The 13,329-nt window shown below is 34.9% G+C and overlaps 2 protein-coding genes and 1 long non-coding RNA gene across 15 annotated transcripts; all 3 read left to right on the top strand.

Moving 5' to 3' along the window:
- The first annotated feature begins 377 nt into the window (after positions 1-377).
- On the top strand, positions 378-2,299 carry LOC115986154 (putative disease resistance protein RGA1). The gene is made up of 2 exons (XM_031109009.1): positions 378-2,082; positions 2,286-2,299. The coding sequence occupies exons 1-2, from the start codon at positions 378-380 to the stop codon at positions 2,297-2,299; spliced, it is 1,719 nt and encodes a 572-aa protein (XP_030964869.1).
- A 152-nt stretch (positions 2,300-2,451) lies between these two features.
- On the top strand, positions 2,452-9,175 carry LOC115984333 (putative disease resistance RPP13-like protein 1). 7 transcript variants are annotated; one of them, XR_004090513.1, is made up of 11 exons: positions 2,452-3,233; positions 3,577-3,769; positions 4,347-4,541; positions 5,086-5,242; positions 5,979-6,353; positions 6,696-6,873; positions 7,443-7,637; positions 8,191-8,347; positions 8,482-8,616; positions 8,704-8,957; positions 9,055-9,175. XR_004090513.1 is itself a non-coding variant. In XM_031107335.1 (5 exons), exons 1-2 carry the CDS (start codon positions 2,532-2,534, stop codon positions 3,715-3,717), a joined length of 843 nt encoding a protein of 280 aa, XP_030963195.1. In that variant the 5' UTR covers positions 2,452-2,531; the 3' UTR covers positions 3,718-3,769; positions 4,347-4,541; positions 5,086-5,242; positions 8,719-8,745. The 7 variants fall into 7 exon arrangements, 4 of the variants coding, with proteins under 4 accessions (XP_030963195.1, XP_030963197.1, XP_030963198.1 ...); XR_004090515.1 differs by lacking the exons at positions 5,979-6,353; positions 6,696-6,873; positions 7,443-7,637; positions 8,191-8,347; positions 8,482-8,616 and having other exon boundaries at positions 8,704-8,756; positions 8,858-8,957; XR_004090514.1 differs by lacking the exons at positions 5,979-6,353; positions 6,696-6,873; positions 7,443-7,637; positions 8,191-8,347; positions 8,482-8,616.
- Positions 9,176-9,210: 35 nt separating this feature from the next.
- LOC115984335 lies at positions 9,211-12,627 on the top strand. Of its 7 annotated transcripts, none has more exons than XR_004090517.1 (6): positions 9,211-9,333; positions 9,451-9,707; positions 9,819-9,921; positions 10,917-11,233; positions 11,352-11,574; positions 12,124-12,627. It is a non-coding gene; the product is annotated as an uncharacterized LOC115984335 (long non-coding RNA). The 7 variants fall into 7 exon arrangements; XR_004090519.1 differs by having other exon boundaries at positions 9,829-9,921; XR_004090522.1 differs by having other exon boundaries at positions 9,473-9,707.
- The last annotated feature ends 702 nt before the right edge of the window (positions 12,628-13,329 follow it).

The raw sequence follows: 13,329 nt of genomic DNA on the forward strand, positions 1-13,329 counted from the left end.
TAATGTGTGTCACATTAATTTCTATTTTTAGAAATAATTTTTTCAAAAATTGAAAAAATAATGACAACTTTTTTAATTATCAAAAAAATATTTTCAAAAATAGAATGTTTAATGTGTACCCTACGGACTCTTTACATTTTAATAGCACTATTGTGAATAGTTTGAAAACTGTGAGACCCGCTCAAATCTGACTTGACAAAGACAGTACCTAATAACAGTGCTTTTTTCTCTATCTAATATTATCATGGGACAAAATAATATCTTTGCCACTCCAAAACTACTACAAAAGAAACCGGGTAACAAGCGCACTTGCTAAACACTGCGCTAAATCTTTCTTGTGTTGTCAATCCAACTTTCCTTTTGAGTCTCCATTAGCTATGGCTGATACACTACTCATTGATCTCTTCAAGCAATTGGGTTCAATCGCTGTTCAGCTTGCTAAGCAAGAGATCAACTTGCTAGTTGGCGTTGATGAGGAAGTCCAAAAGCTTCGAGGCAAGCTCGGAATGATCAAGGCAATGCTGGACGATGCTGAGGAAAGACATGCTGTGAAGCTGCGTACTGAGAAGTTTTGGTTAGAGCAGCTCCAAAACCAGTACTACGAGATGGATGACATCTTGGACACCTGGAACACTGCAAGGATCAGAGCAGAGATTGAGAAAGAAGAAGGAAAACCAGCTGATACTAACGCTCCTGTTGTTGTCAAGAAGAAGGTATGCTCCTTCATCCCATCTCCATCATGTTGTTTTAACCTTCCTCTGCGTCATGATGTTGGTCACATGATAAGAAAACTGAATGAAAAGTTAGATATGATTTTCAAAGACAAAGCAACCTATGGGATTGACTTTAATAGGCAACCTGATGTAGTTGAGAGACCAACAACTACGTCCTTTGTGGATGTGTCCCAAATATTTGGCCGTAATAGTTATAGGGATGATCCACTAAAAAACATGTTAGGTGTGGGTAGTCTAGAAGAAACAAATTCTTATTGTGTCATTTCCTTAGTGGGTTTGGGCGGTATTGGAAAAACAACTCTTGCCCAATTAGCCTACAATCATCATGATGTGCAAGCCCATTTTCAAAAAAGAATGTGGATTTGTGTTTCTGATCCATTCGATCAGTGCAATGTTGCCAAAGCAATCATTAAAGAGGTTGACCCTGATCATGGACCCCTCAATGATACTAATTTGCAAACTCTCTTGAGTAAAATTCATGATTTGATTAAGCACAAGAAGTATTTTCTTGTCTTAGATGATGTGTGGACTGAAGACTTCCAAAAATGGGAGCCTTTCAAAATTGCTCTAAAAAATGATGTTCAGGGTAGTAGAATTCTAGTAACCACACGTAAACAAAGAGCTGCAGAGGTGATGGGGAGTGTCCTCACAATAAATTTGAAGGTATTGTCTGATGAAGATTGCTGGTCGATTTTTAGTAAAATAGCATTTTCTAATGAGGAGCAACTTAAGTATCTAGAAGATATTGGTAGAAAACTAGCAAGTAAGTGTAAAGGCTTACCACTCGCTGCAAAGACTCTAGGTAGCCTAATGCAGAATAAGAGAAGTACAGAACAATGGAATAACATTTTGGATAGTCATATGTGGGAATTAGAAGATATTGAAAAAGGCCTCTTGGCACCATTGTTATTGAGTTATTATGAACTACCCTCAACAATGAGACGTTGTTTCTCATCTTGTGCTGTCTTTCCAAAAGATCATCTCTTTTCTAGAGATCAATTGTTATTCCATTGGATGGCACAAGGATATATTGAGTCAAAGGCAAATATGGAGTTGGAAGACATAGTGGAAGAATATTTTGAAAAGTTAGCCATGCGCTCTTTCTTCCAAGATTTTAGAGAATATGATTATGCGTATGCCAGGATATTAAGTTTCAAAATGCACGATATAGTGCATGACTTTGCCCAATTTATGACCAAAAATGAATCCTTCGAAATTGATGGTGATAAGAAGTTGGAGATAGATTGTCAAAGTGCTCGTCATTTACGCTTAGAAATTTCTAAGGAAATGCAATGCCTTGAATCCATCTATCATGCAAAAAGTCTACGCACTCTCTTTCTTCTTTCGCGTGAGAGGGATTATGAGTTTGATATGCTCCTATCAAACTCATTCCATCATTTTAAATGTTTACGTACATTAATTTTGGATTGTCCAATTAAGAAACTTCCAGATGCCATAGAAAATTTGATACATTTAAGGGGTCTCTTTATATGTGACAATGTCGGAAGAGTAGAATTTCCTGAAACCTTTTGCAATCTATGTAATTTACAGACTTTGAAAATTGAGAGTTGTAATGAATTACCACAAGGGATGAGTAAACTAATTAATTTAAGACATCTTTCGTTTCATGATCGTTTTTATTGGAACAATGTGGTATTTCCAAAAGGGATTGGGAAATTAATTGGTCTTAGAAGATTAAGTGAATTCAACATAGGTAATAAGAAAGATAGAGAAGGATGTAAACTTGGAGAGTTAAAAAATTTGAATCAACTTCGAGGGACTCTTATAATAAATCGGATGGAAAATGTGGTAAATGTGGATGAGGCTCATAATGCACAATTGAAAGATAAAATACATCTCCGTGGATTGGCGCTAATGTTTCACGAACCTGAAGGAAGAATGGAGAATGACAGAATGGAGAATGACGTAAAAGTATTGACTGCCTTAGAGCTACCACCAAACTTGCAACGTTTAACAATTAGGGGCCACGAGGGCAACACAATTTATCCTAATTTGCCTACTTTGGGGCAGTTGCCATTCCTTGAAGTATTAGATATAGGAGGGCTTGATAATGTGAAGAAGGTGGGAGATGAATTTCTGGGAATAGAAGATTCCAAAAACAAGAAAGACTACGGCATCATATTCCCAAACCTGAAATCTCTCCGATTTTTATGGATGAGAAACTGGGAAGAATGGATTGGGATGGGAGGAACGGGAGAAGAAGAAGAAGAAAATGATAATGGTATTGTTACAAATCCGATAACAATGCCACGTCTTCAGTCCTTGACAATTGAAGGCTGCCACAGGCTAAAGTCTCTGCCAAACTACTTGCTTACTGCTCCATTATTGAAGAAATTGGTGATTTATCGTTCACGGCTTCTTCAAGAACGTTACCAAAGAGGGACCGGAGAGAACTGGCACAAGATTTCTCATATCTCTAACATCATGTTGGATGGGAAGGTGGTGCAAATAGACGGTGAACCCCAGTTTTATTCAAAGGTAACTCTGCTTCCTTTCATCTTCTTCCTTTATTTTATTTTTTTCATTCCAAATATATCAATTAAATATAAATATATGGATCGGATTGTGAAAACAGTCCGGAAGTTTAGTTCACTCCAACTCTCCTCCACTCAATGCCAACTTCTGCGCATGTATTATTTATTTATTAAATATATCAATTTAATATATAAATATATGGGTTTTGATTAAATTTTATATTTCTTGTTAATTTTTTAGTTTAATATTATGTGGGTTCGTTGTGGGTTTTGTCGATTTTCGGTATTTTAAACTAAATCTAACAGAACTCGTTACTCATATGCTTTTCTTTTCGACATGCATGTAGACCTCAAATCAACAAAATGAATTTGGATCAGAAATCAGTGACAAAGATGATGTTGGGGCTGGCTCAGCTGAGTGTGTGGTGGATGAACGAGTGGAAGTAGACAATGATGAGGGTCCAGAGATCTGTGATGCAGACAGATAATAAGAGCAAGGTGTTGAAGTGGACAAGATTTTTGAAGATCACAAAGGAGGAGGTAAGTAATAATTATATAGTCGTTCAGCCAAAAAGAAAAAAGAAAAATAATAATGTTGTAGTCGTTAAAACTATAGTAACTTTTTATTGATTGGTTTTATTGAATTTTTGTGTGTGCGCGTGTGATCAAGCTTTAGACACATGTAAAATTTGTTTGAATGAATGATGGTGAGAGAGGAGGAGGATATCAAGCCTCTGTTGTAAATCACATACACACTGCCACCAAACATTCTATCTCCTATGCCCACTATTTGCAAATCTAAAATACGTTTTCTTCTTTCTAGGTATTCATAACTGTTAATGACCATAAACTGATTTTTTTTTTGTTTTTTTAAAATTTTGGTCGTGATCCTTTTTGGTCTAATATGTTAATCGTTATAAGTAAGAGTGTTTTGATTTTTTGGGCATGTAATTCCACATTAACTGGTATCCAGTAAGTGTTATGCCTATATTTGATTCTTCTTATTCATTTATGTCTTAATATGATATATCAATATGGATCTTGCGGATTTCATTGATTTTGGGTATTTGGACAAATCTAACATAACTCATTATATTTTGTTCTTTTGGGCATGTAGCTGGTGGACGACCGAAATTGAGGACCTGGTTTTTTTAGTAATCACCGTGAGAGAGAAAAGGACATTAAAAGTCTCTTTTGTGGATGTTTGAGGGTGGCTTTAGCTCTCTCTCTTTTGCCTCATTTATTCACTCTTGCCTCTTAATCAAAACAAATAAATCCTCCCTCCAACCATCTCCATTGCGACACTCTTCAGGTATTTGATCTTCATATCTTAATGACAACATCAAGATGATCATGGCCGTGAAGTGAAATTAAATGTTGGAAGAGCTTGGCATAAAGATGATCTTCATATCTTAATGACAACATCAAGTCTCTAAAATACTGTTTTTGTTGCAGTTAAAAAACATATAAGTGATTGAATCTTAAACCCATTCAAACACGATGAATTTTTGAAACTTAATAGTTGTCAATTCAATTTTTTAATGAAAATTTTGTACAGGTGAAGTGAATGTTGGTTCTTTTTGAATTCATCTCTTGTTTTTGTGATTTTGTTGGTAAAACTAAGTGCTTTTTTTCACATATTAATGAATAGAATGATTATCCCAAATTTGTTTAATAAAACAATCCTATCACCGTTTCTTTGTGCCTAACTACAATGAACTTATGAGATTGTCTATAACACCGGGCTAGTACTCAAATTTTATATCACATAATGCCCTGCTAGTTAATAAAATCTTTAACACTACATGGGAATGATATATTGGTGTTTTTGACTAGAGAAGATTTTGAACTTGTAGGGAAGGTTTTGATGGAGTATGGAGTCGGATTTGCCCATTACAAGCCTGCCCTGTATTGAGCAGCAAGCAGACAGTTTGAACTAGTCTAAAAAGGTTAAGAAAAGATGTGTTGGCCAAGGATGAAGCAGAAAGTCAGAAACCTCTTTGGCTATTAATGGTACTATAAAGTTTGTTCTCAAGTATTTAAATCTTTCAGTTGTAACTTCTTCCACAGTTCTATTTGGCCTCGTATACTTATAAGTTATATTGAACAAAATGTCAAGAATCCTTAATTGACCATCATTCGTCAGTCCAGGGTGTTACATGGGGCACAACCATCTGGCGGCTAGGAATCTAGTCAATTAGATTTCTCATTAATGGTCTTATATCTTTCCACCACATATTTCTTCCATTAATATGTGAGAACTTAAATTAGCTTCACCTAAATCTTCTGGCTAAATTAAATTCCTACTGGATTTATAGCATTTTATGCTAATTTTGATTAGGACTTGTGCCTGAAGGAGCTAGTGGACGATTTGGAACTAAGCTACTGTAGGATGCGAGTCTGTCTATCTCAAAAATCAAGGTATGGATGTTAGGGTGTATTCTCTCACTTCGGTGCTAAATGAGTTGTTTGTCATGCCTGGCAATGGTGAGTGATCACCTTTGAAAGTTAGTAGAGGATGAACTTGAAGAGTAGTATTTGTGTAGTAACTAATTCAACTTTAAGGCTGGGCTTAGCAGTTGGCATTATGCATGCCTGTAAGTACTAATTTCTAATCTTTTCATGTTTGGTCATCAATGATAGGGACAGGTTGTGGTTTCAAATGTAACAGAAAATTTTGTTATTACAAGTGCGTGATTTTGTTAAATTTCAATTTTCTGATCATTAATCACCTAAGTTAATATTGCAGGTGAAGGAAGTGCTGGAGTGTTAATAATGTTCGATCAGCCAGCGGTATATGAATGCTTTTGTTCATCATCCCTTGGTGATTCTCCTAACAGCTCTGGAGGCTTTTAGCTATATGATGGCATGTGAAATGACAATATCAATTGGTGCATCTGGTGCACTTTTTGTACTATTGGGAGCCATCGTTTCTAAACTTTTCACTAATTGGACAATCTATGCAAAGAAGGTAGCATTTTTTTTTTGCTCTTATTCACGGCTTCTTCAAGAACGTTACCAAAGAGGGACCGGAGAGAACTGGCACAAGATTTCTCATATCTCTAACATCATGTTGGATGGGAAGTGGGTGCAAATAGACGGTGAACCCCAGTTTTATTCAAAGGTAACTCTGCTTCCTTTCATCTTCTTCCTTTATTTTATTTTTTTCATTCCAAATATATCAATTAAATATAATATATGGATCGGATTGTGAAAACAGTCCGGAAGTTTAGTTTACTCCAACTCTCCTCCACTCAATGCCAACTTCTACGCATGTATTATTTATTTATTAAATATATCAATTTAATATATAAATATATGGGTTTTGATTAAATTTTATATTTCTTGTTAATTTTTTAGTTTAATATTATATGGGTTCGTTGTGGGTTTTGTTGATTTTCAATATTTTAAACTAAATCTAACAGAACTTGTTACTCATACGCTTTTCTTTTCGACATGCAAGTAGACTGAATCTGGATCAGAAGTTAGTGACAAAGATGATGTTGGGTCTGGCTCGGCTGAGTGTGTGGTGGATGAACGAGTGGAAGTAGACAATGATGAGGGTCTGGAGATCTGTGAAGTAGACAGATAATAAGAGCAAGGTGTTGAAGTGGGCAAGATTTTTGAAGACCACAAAGGAGGAGGTAAGTAATAATTATATAGTCGTTCTGCAAAAAAGAAAAAAGAAAAATAATAATGATGTAGTCGTTAAAACTGTAGTAACTGTTTATTGATTGATTTTATTGAATTTTTGTGTGTGCGTGTGTGATCATGCTTTAGCTGCAAGTAAAATTTGTTTGAATGAATGATTGTGAGGGAGAAGAATGATATTAGGTCTCTGTTGTAAATCACATTCACACACCCACCAAACATTCTATTTCCTATGCCCACTATGTGCAAATCTAATATACATTTTCTTCTTTCTAGGTATTCATAAACTGATTTTTTTTTTTTTTTTTAAAATTTTTAAAATTTTGGTCATGATCCTTTTTGGTCTAATATGTTAATGGTTATAAGTAAGAGTGTTTTGATTTCTTGGGCATGCAATTCCACATTAACTGGTATCCCGTAAGTGTTATGCCTATATTTGATTCTTCTTATTCATTTATGTCTTAATATGATATATCAATATGGATCTTGCGGGTTTCATTGATTTTGGGTATTTGGACTAATCTGACATAACTCACCATATGTTGTTCTTTTGGGCATGTAGTTGGTGGATGACAGAAATTGAGGACCTGGTTTTTTGAGTAATCACCGTGAGAGAGAAGAGGACTTTAAAAGTCTCTTTTGTGGATGTTTGAGGGTGGCTTTGGCTCTCTCTGTTTTGCTTCATTTCTTCACTCTTTCTTCCGAATCAAAACAAATAAACCCTCCCTCCTACCATCTCCATTGCAACACTCTTCAGGTATTTGATCTGATCCTAATTTCAATTCCGTGTTTTTATCACACCCAGCATATTACTTGATCGTGGCGGTGAAGTAAAATTAAATGGTGGAAGAGCTTGGCATAAAGATGATCTTCATATCTTAATGACAACGTCAAGTCCCTAAAATAGTGTTTCTGTTGTAGTTAAAAAATATTAGTGATTGAATCTTAAACCCATTCAAACACGATGAATTTTTGAAACTTAGTAGTTGTCAATTCAATTTTTTAATGAAAATGTTGTACAGTTGAAGTGAATGTTGGTTATTTTTGAATTAATCTCTTGTTTTTGTGATTTTGTTGGTAAAACTAAGTGCTTTTTTTCACATATTAATGAACAAAATGATTATCCCAAATCCATTTAATAAACAATCCTATCATAGTTTCTTTGTGCCTAACTGCAATGAACTTATGAGATTGTCTATAACACCTGGCTAAAATTTATCACATAACGCCCTGCTAGTTTATAAAATCTTTAACCCTACATGGGAATGATATATTGGTGTTTTTGACTAGAGTAGATTTTGAACCTGTAGGAAGGTTTTGATGGAGTATGGGAGTGAGATTTGCCCATTACAAGCCAGGCCTGTATTGAGCAACAAGCAGATTGTTTGACCTAGTCCAAAAAGGTTAAGAAAAGATGTGTTGGCCAAGGATGAAACAGAAAGTCAGAAACCTCTTTGGCTATTAGTGGTACTATAAAGTTTGTTCTTTAGTATTTAAATCTTTCAATTGTAACTGCTTCCACAGTTCTCTTTGGCCTTGTATACTTGTAAGTTATTCCACAGTTCTCTTTGGGCTTGTATACTTATATTGAACAATGTCAGGAATCCTTAATTGACCATATTCCTCAGTCTGGGGTGCTACATGGGGCACAACCATCTGGCAGCGAAGAACCTAGTCAATTAGAATTCTCATTAATGGTCTTATATCTTTCCAACACATTTCTCTTCCATTAATATGTGTGAACTTAAATTAGCTTCACCTAAAGCTTGTGGCTAAATTAGATTCATGCAATATTTATAGCATTGTATGCTAATTTTGATTAGGACTTGTGCTTGAAGGAGCTGGTGGAGAATTTGGGAATAAGCTATTGCAAGATGTGAGTCTGTATATCTCAAAAATCAAGGTATGGATGTTAGGGTGTATTCTCTTGCTTCGGTGCTAAATTTGTTGTTTGTCATGCCTGGCAATTGTGAGCAGATCACCTTTGAAAGTTAGTAGAGGAAGAACTTGAGGAGTATTTGTGTAGTAACTAATACAACTTTAAGGCTTGGCTTTGCAGTTGGTATTATGCATAACCGTAAGTACTTCTTTCTAATCTTTTCATGTTTGTACAAGTGCATGCTTTTGTTAAATTTCAATTTTCTGATCATTAATCACCTAAGCTAATATTGCAGGTGAAAGAAGTGCTAGAGCGTTAGTAATGTTCAATCAGCCAATGGTATATGAATGCTTTTGTTCATCATCCCTTGGTGATTCTCCCAACAGCTCTGGAGGCTTTTAGCCATATGATGACATGTGAAATTACAATATCTGTCCCAACAGCTCTGGAGGCTTTTAGCCATATGATGACATGTGAAATTACAATATCTGTTGGCATATCTGGTGCACTTTTTGTACTATTGGGAGCCATGGTTTCTAAGCTTCTCACTAATTCGACAATCTATGCAAATAAGGTAACATTTTCTTTTTTCTCTTTATGTCTTAAGCTAGTAACAATGATAGTTTGAGACTCAAAACTAAGGTTTTATCAGATTATCCTAAACTTATATACTCTTTATTTGTGAGAATAGGTCCTGAGTCCTAAATATTAAGTGTGCAGCACTTGTAACTCTCGTGCTCGTTATAGCGATAAATTTACCCCTTGGATTTCTACTCTTCTTGTGGACAATTCAGCTCATATTGAAGGATTCCTGTCAGGATTTCGCCTTGGCTTGGATATGTAAGCCACAAATAAATTCCTCCAGGGTATGAATTAAAGCAGAAATCCTGGCACAAGTATTATCAGTACCTTTTATAGGATTACAACTTTAGTCCTCTTAATTCATGGGTAATTACCTTGAACTTTCTCTGCATTCTCAACTTCTAGTTTATCTGCCATGGAAATGTGATCCAGCCTTGACTAAGCCTTTTCTTTTCTTTTGTTTTATCTACCTTGAAGAAATTGGCAGATATGCATATGGATGTATTGAGTTAGTTCATGGTCAGAAGCTGTATAGCCGTATAGTCTGCTTTTTTTGATCATCAATCAGCTGAATAATTATGTCAGTCTATTTGCCTATTCTTCAAGCTTTGCAAGTATATAACAAAACTACTCTTGTATGGATGCTTACTATGACAAAGGATCTTGGCAGTTTATGCCTCCTATTATTGACATTTTCTTTATGCTCATGGCCTGGGTCCCTAAACATCAGTAATGCACAACGGCATTGTACAAACACTTAGGACTAAAGTAGTGAAGCAACACATCAAAATATATAAAGGAAAATTCAATTAAGGATTATAAGTTATATTTAGATATTTTAATCCAATCTCATAGTATTTTTCACATGCATCATTTTCATTCCTAAGATCCATTGTATTTCTACAAAACTTAATGCAACACAAGGAGTGACATTGATCTACAGCTTTATATAGGCACACCCTGAACATGTGTTAATCTCTTTCAAATTCCCAGTCTATAGTTTCTTCATTTAGGCACACATTGAACATGTGTTAATGGTCTCTTTTTAGATTTCTACACCCATTGCTTCCATGCTCTAGAAACCTTAAGATCCCGAAGATTTGCAATCTCATTACTGAATTGGGAATAATACACATTTCATAGCTCATTTAGAATCTACACACCACAGATAGTTTGAACCTAGTCCAAAATGGTTGAGAAAAGATGTGTTGGCAAAGGATAAAGCAAAAAATCAGAAACCCCATTGGCTATTAATGGTACTAGAAAATATTTTCTTTAATATTTAAACCTTTTAGCTGTAACTTCTTCCACTGTTCTCTATGGTCTTGTATGCTTATAAGTTATATCTGAAAAAATGTCGGAAAACCTTAAATGACCATTGGTCAATCCAGGGTGTTACGTGGGGCATAGCCTTCAGGCAGCTAAGAACCTAGTCAATTAGCATTCTCATTAATGGTCTTATATCTTTCCGACACATTTCTCTTCCATTAATGTTTCTTAATCAAATTAGCTAATTTATAAAGAGAAGTTAAATTAGCTTGACCTAAATTTTGTGACTAAATGAAATTCATGCAGGATTTATAGCATTGTATGCTAATTTTGATAAGGATGTGCTTGATTCCCAAGTCACCCTTTTACCCTTAAGGAGCTGGTGGAGAATTTTGAAATAAGCTACACCAGGATGTGAGTCTATATTTTTGAAAAATTAAGGTATGGATGCTAGAGTGTTTTCTCTTTCTTCGGTGTTAAATGTGTTGTTTGTCATGCCTAGCAATTGTGAGCAGATCACCTTTGAAAGCTAGTAGAGGAAGAACTTGAAGAGGGGAATTTGTGCAGTAGCTAATTCTAACTTTAAGGCTTGGCATTGCAGTCGCCATTATGCATACCTGCAAGTACTTCTTTCCAATCTTTTCACATGAGAGCGAAATTTGTTTGAAGTACTTTGTACAAGTGCATGGTTTTGCGGAATTTCAATTTTCTGATAATTAATCACCTCATATAATATTGCAGATGAAAGAAGTGCTAGAGTGTTAATAATGTTCAATCAGCTAGTGGAATGTGAATGCTTTTGTTCATCATTCCTTGGTGATTCTCCTTACAGCTTTGGAGGCTTTTAGTAATATGATGACATGTGAAATGAACAATATCAGTTGGCGTATCTGGTGCACTTTTTGATCTATTGGGAGCCATGGTTTCTGAGCTTCTCCTTAATTGGACAATCTTTGCAAAAGAGGTAACATTTTCTTGTTACTCTATATATCTTTGGATAGTAAAAGTGATAGTGTGAGACTCAAAGCTAAGGATTTATCAGATTAACCTAAACTTATAAACTCTTAATTTGTGAGTATAGGTCTTGACTCCTAAATATTCAGTGTGCAGAACTTATAACTCTCGTGCTCATTATAGCCATAAATTGTCCCCTCAAATTTGTACCTTGCGTGGACAATTCAGCCCAATTTGAAGGATTCCTGTCAAGATTTCCCCTTGGCTTCATTCTTTTAATCCGTCCTTAATTTGGATATGTAAGACAAATAAATTCCTCCAGGATATGAAATAAAGCAAAAATCTAGGCATAAGTGTCAGTCTATTTGCCTATTATTCTCTTTGATCATTACCTATTATAGGATTACAACATTAGTCCTCTTAATTATTGGGTAATTTACTTGAACTTTCTCTGCATTCTCAACTTCTAGTTTAAGTATCTACCATGGAAAAGTGATCCAGCCTTAACTAAGCTTTTTTTTTTTTTTTTTTTCCTTCTTTTTTCTTTTGTTTTATCTAGCCTAGAGAAATTTGGCAGATATGCATATGGATGTATTGAGCTATTTAATGGACAGAAGCCATATAGCCTTGTAGTCTGCCTTTCTGGAGCATCAATCGGCTGAATGATTATGTCAAGTCTATTTGCCTATTCTTCAAGCTTTGCAAGTATAAAAAAAAAAAAAAAAAAAAGGTACTCCTATATGGTGCACAGTGTGACAAAAGATCTTGGCAATTTATGCCTCCCATTGTCGGCGTTCGATGCAGGCAAGCTTGCAGATTGTGCAGCCACTTCGTTTATGCTCATGGTGTGTGGGTACCTAAAATTCAGTATTGCACAATTATGTTGTACAAACACTTAGGACTGAAGTAGTAAATCCAACTAGGGATTGTACATTTTATTTACACTTTTTTTATAACATTCTCAAAGTATTTTTCATATGCATCATTTATTCCTAAGATCCATTGTATTTCAACAATATTCAATGCAAGACAAGGAGTGACATTGATCTTCAGCTGTATATAAGCACACCTGAACAGGTGTTAGCCTCTTTCAAATTCCTACAGTCTATAGTTGCTTCATTTAGGCACATCCTGAACATGTGTTAATGGTCTCTTTTAGATTTCTACAGCCTATTGCTTCCATGCTCTAGAAACCTTAAGATCCTAAAGATTTTCAATCTGATAACTGAATAGGGAATAATACATATTTTATAGCCCATTCAGAATTTGCGCAGCAGTCTTAACTAATGTAGTAATCTTCTAATCACAAGTAAGAGTTGACATCAGAATAGAACCATTAGTAGAGAAAGTTAATTACAAGTGAAACCAACAAAGGTCATGTATCTTTTGCAAATCTATGAAAGGAAGTGTAACAAGATACACAACTAAAATTAACACTGAAATGTCTATTTCAAATGGAATAAGAACTTGTAAGTAACAGCTAAAATTATTTAGTTAGACTTTGACTAGTGACATTATAATTAATCACAAGCCAGAAAATAGCAATGTAGGATTTGGGGTTGTATATGTATACATTTTAACTTGTTCTTTTAAACACAATGTAAAAATTCGACATTCAACGCTCAACTGATTGTATAATTGAAGATAAGGTCACTCCCCAGGAATGGATGTCTCTATTAAGAAGTTGTATGTGTTAATTGGGTTTAAATTATTGTTTTTATTTTTTTTATTTTTATTTTAATATCTAACTTGTCAAAATATATAG

Source organism: Quercus lobata, chromosome 4 (assembly GCF_001633185.2).
Source record: "Quercus lobata isolate SW786 chromosome 4, ValleyOak3.0 Primary Assembly, whole genome shotgun sequence".
NCBI classification, from domain to species: Eukaryota; Viridiplantae; Streptophyta; class Magnoliopsida; order Fagales; family Fagaceae; genus Quercus; species Quercus lobata.

Bases quoted from the DNA above. Each gene is read 5' to 3' on its own strand.
- LOC115986154 (XM_031109009.1), top strand. From the start codon at position 378: ATGGCTGATACACTACTCATTGATCTCTTCAAGCAATTGGGTTCAATC.
- LOC115984333 (XM_031107335.1), top strand. From the start codon at position 2,532: ATGGAAAATGTGGTAAATGTGGATGAGGCTCATAATGCACAATTGAAA. The intron at 3,234-3,576 runs GTAACTCTGCTT...ACATGCATGTAG, and splicing joins AACCCCAGTTTTATTCAAAG to ACCTCAAATCAACAAAATGA.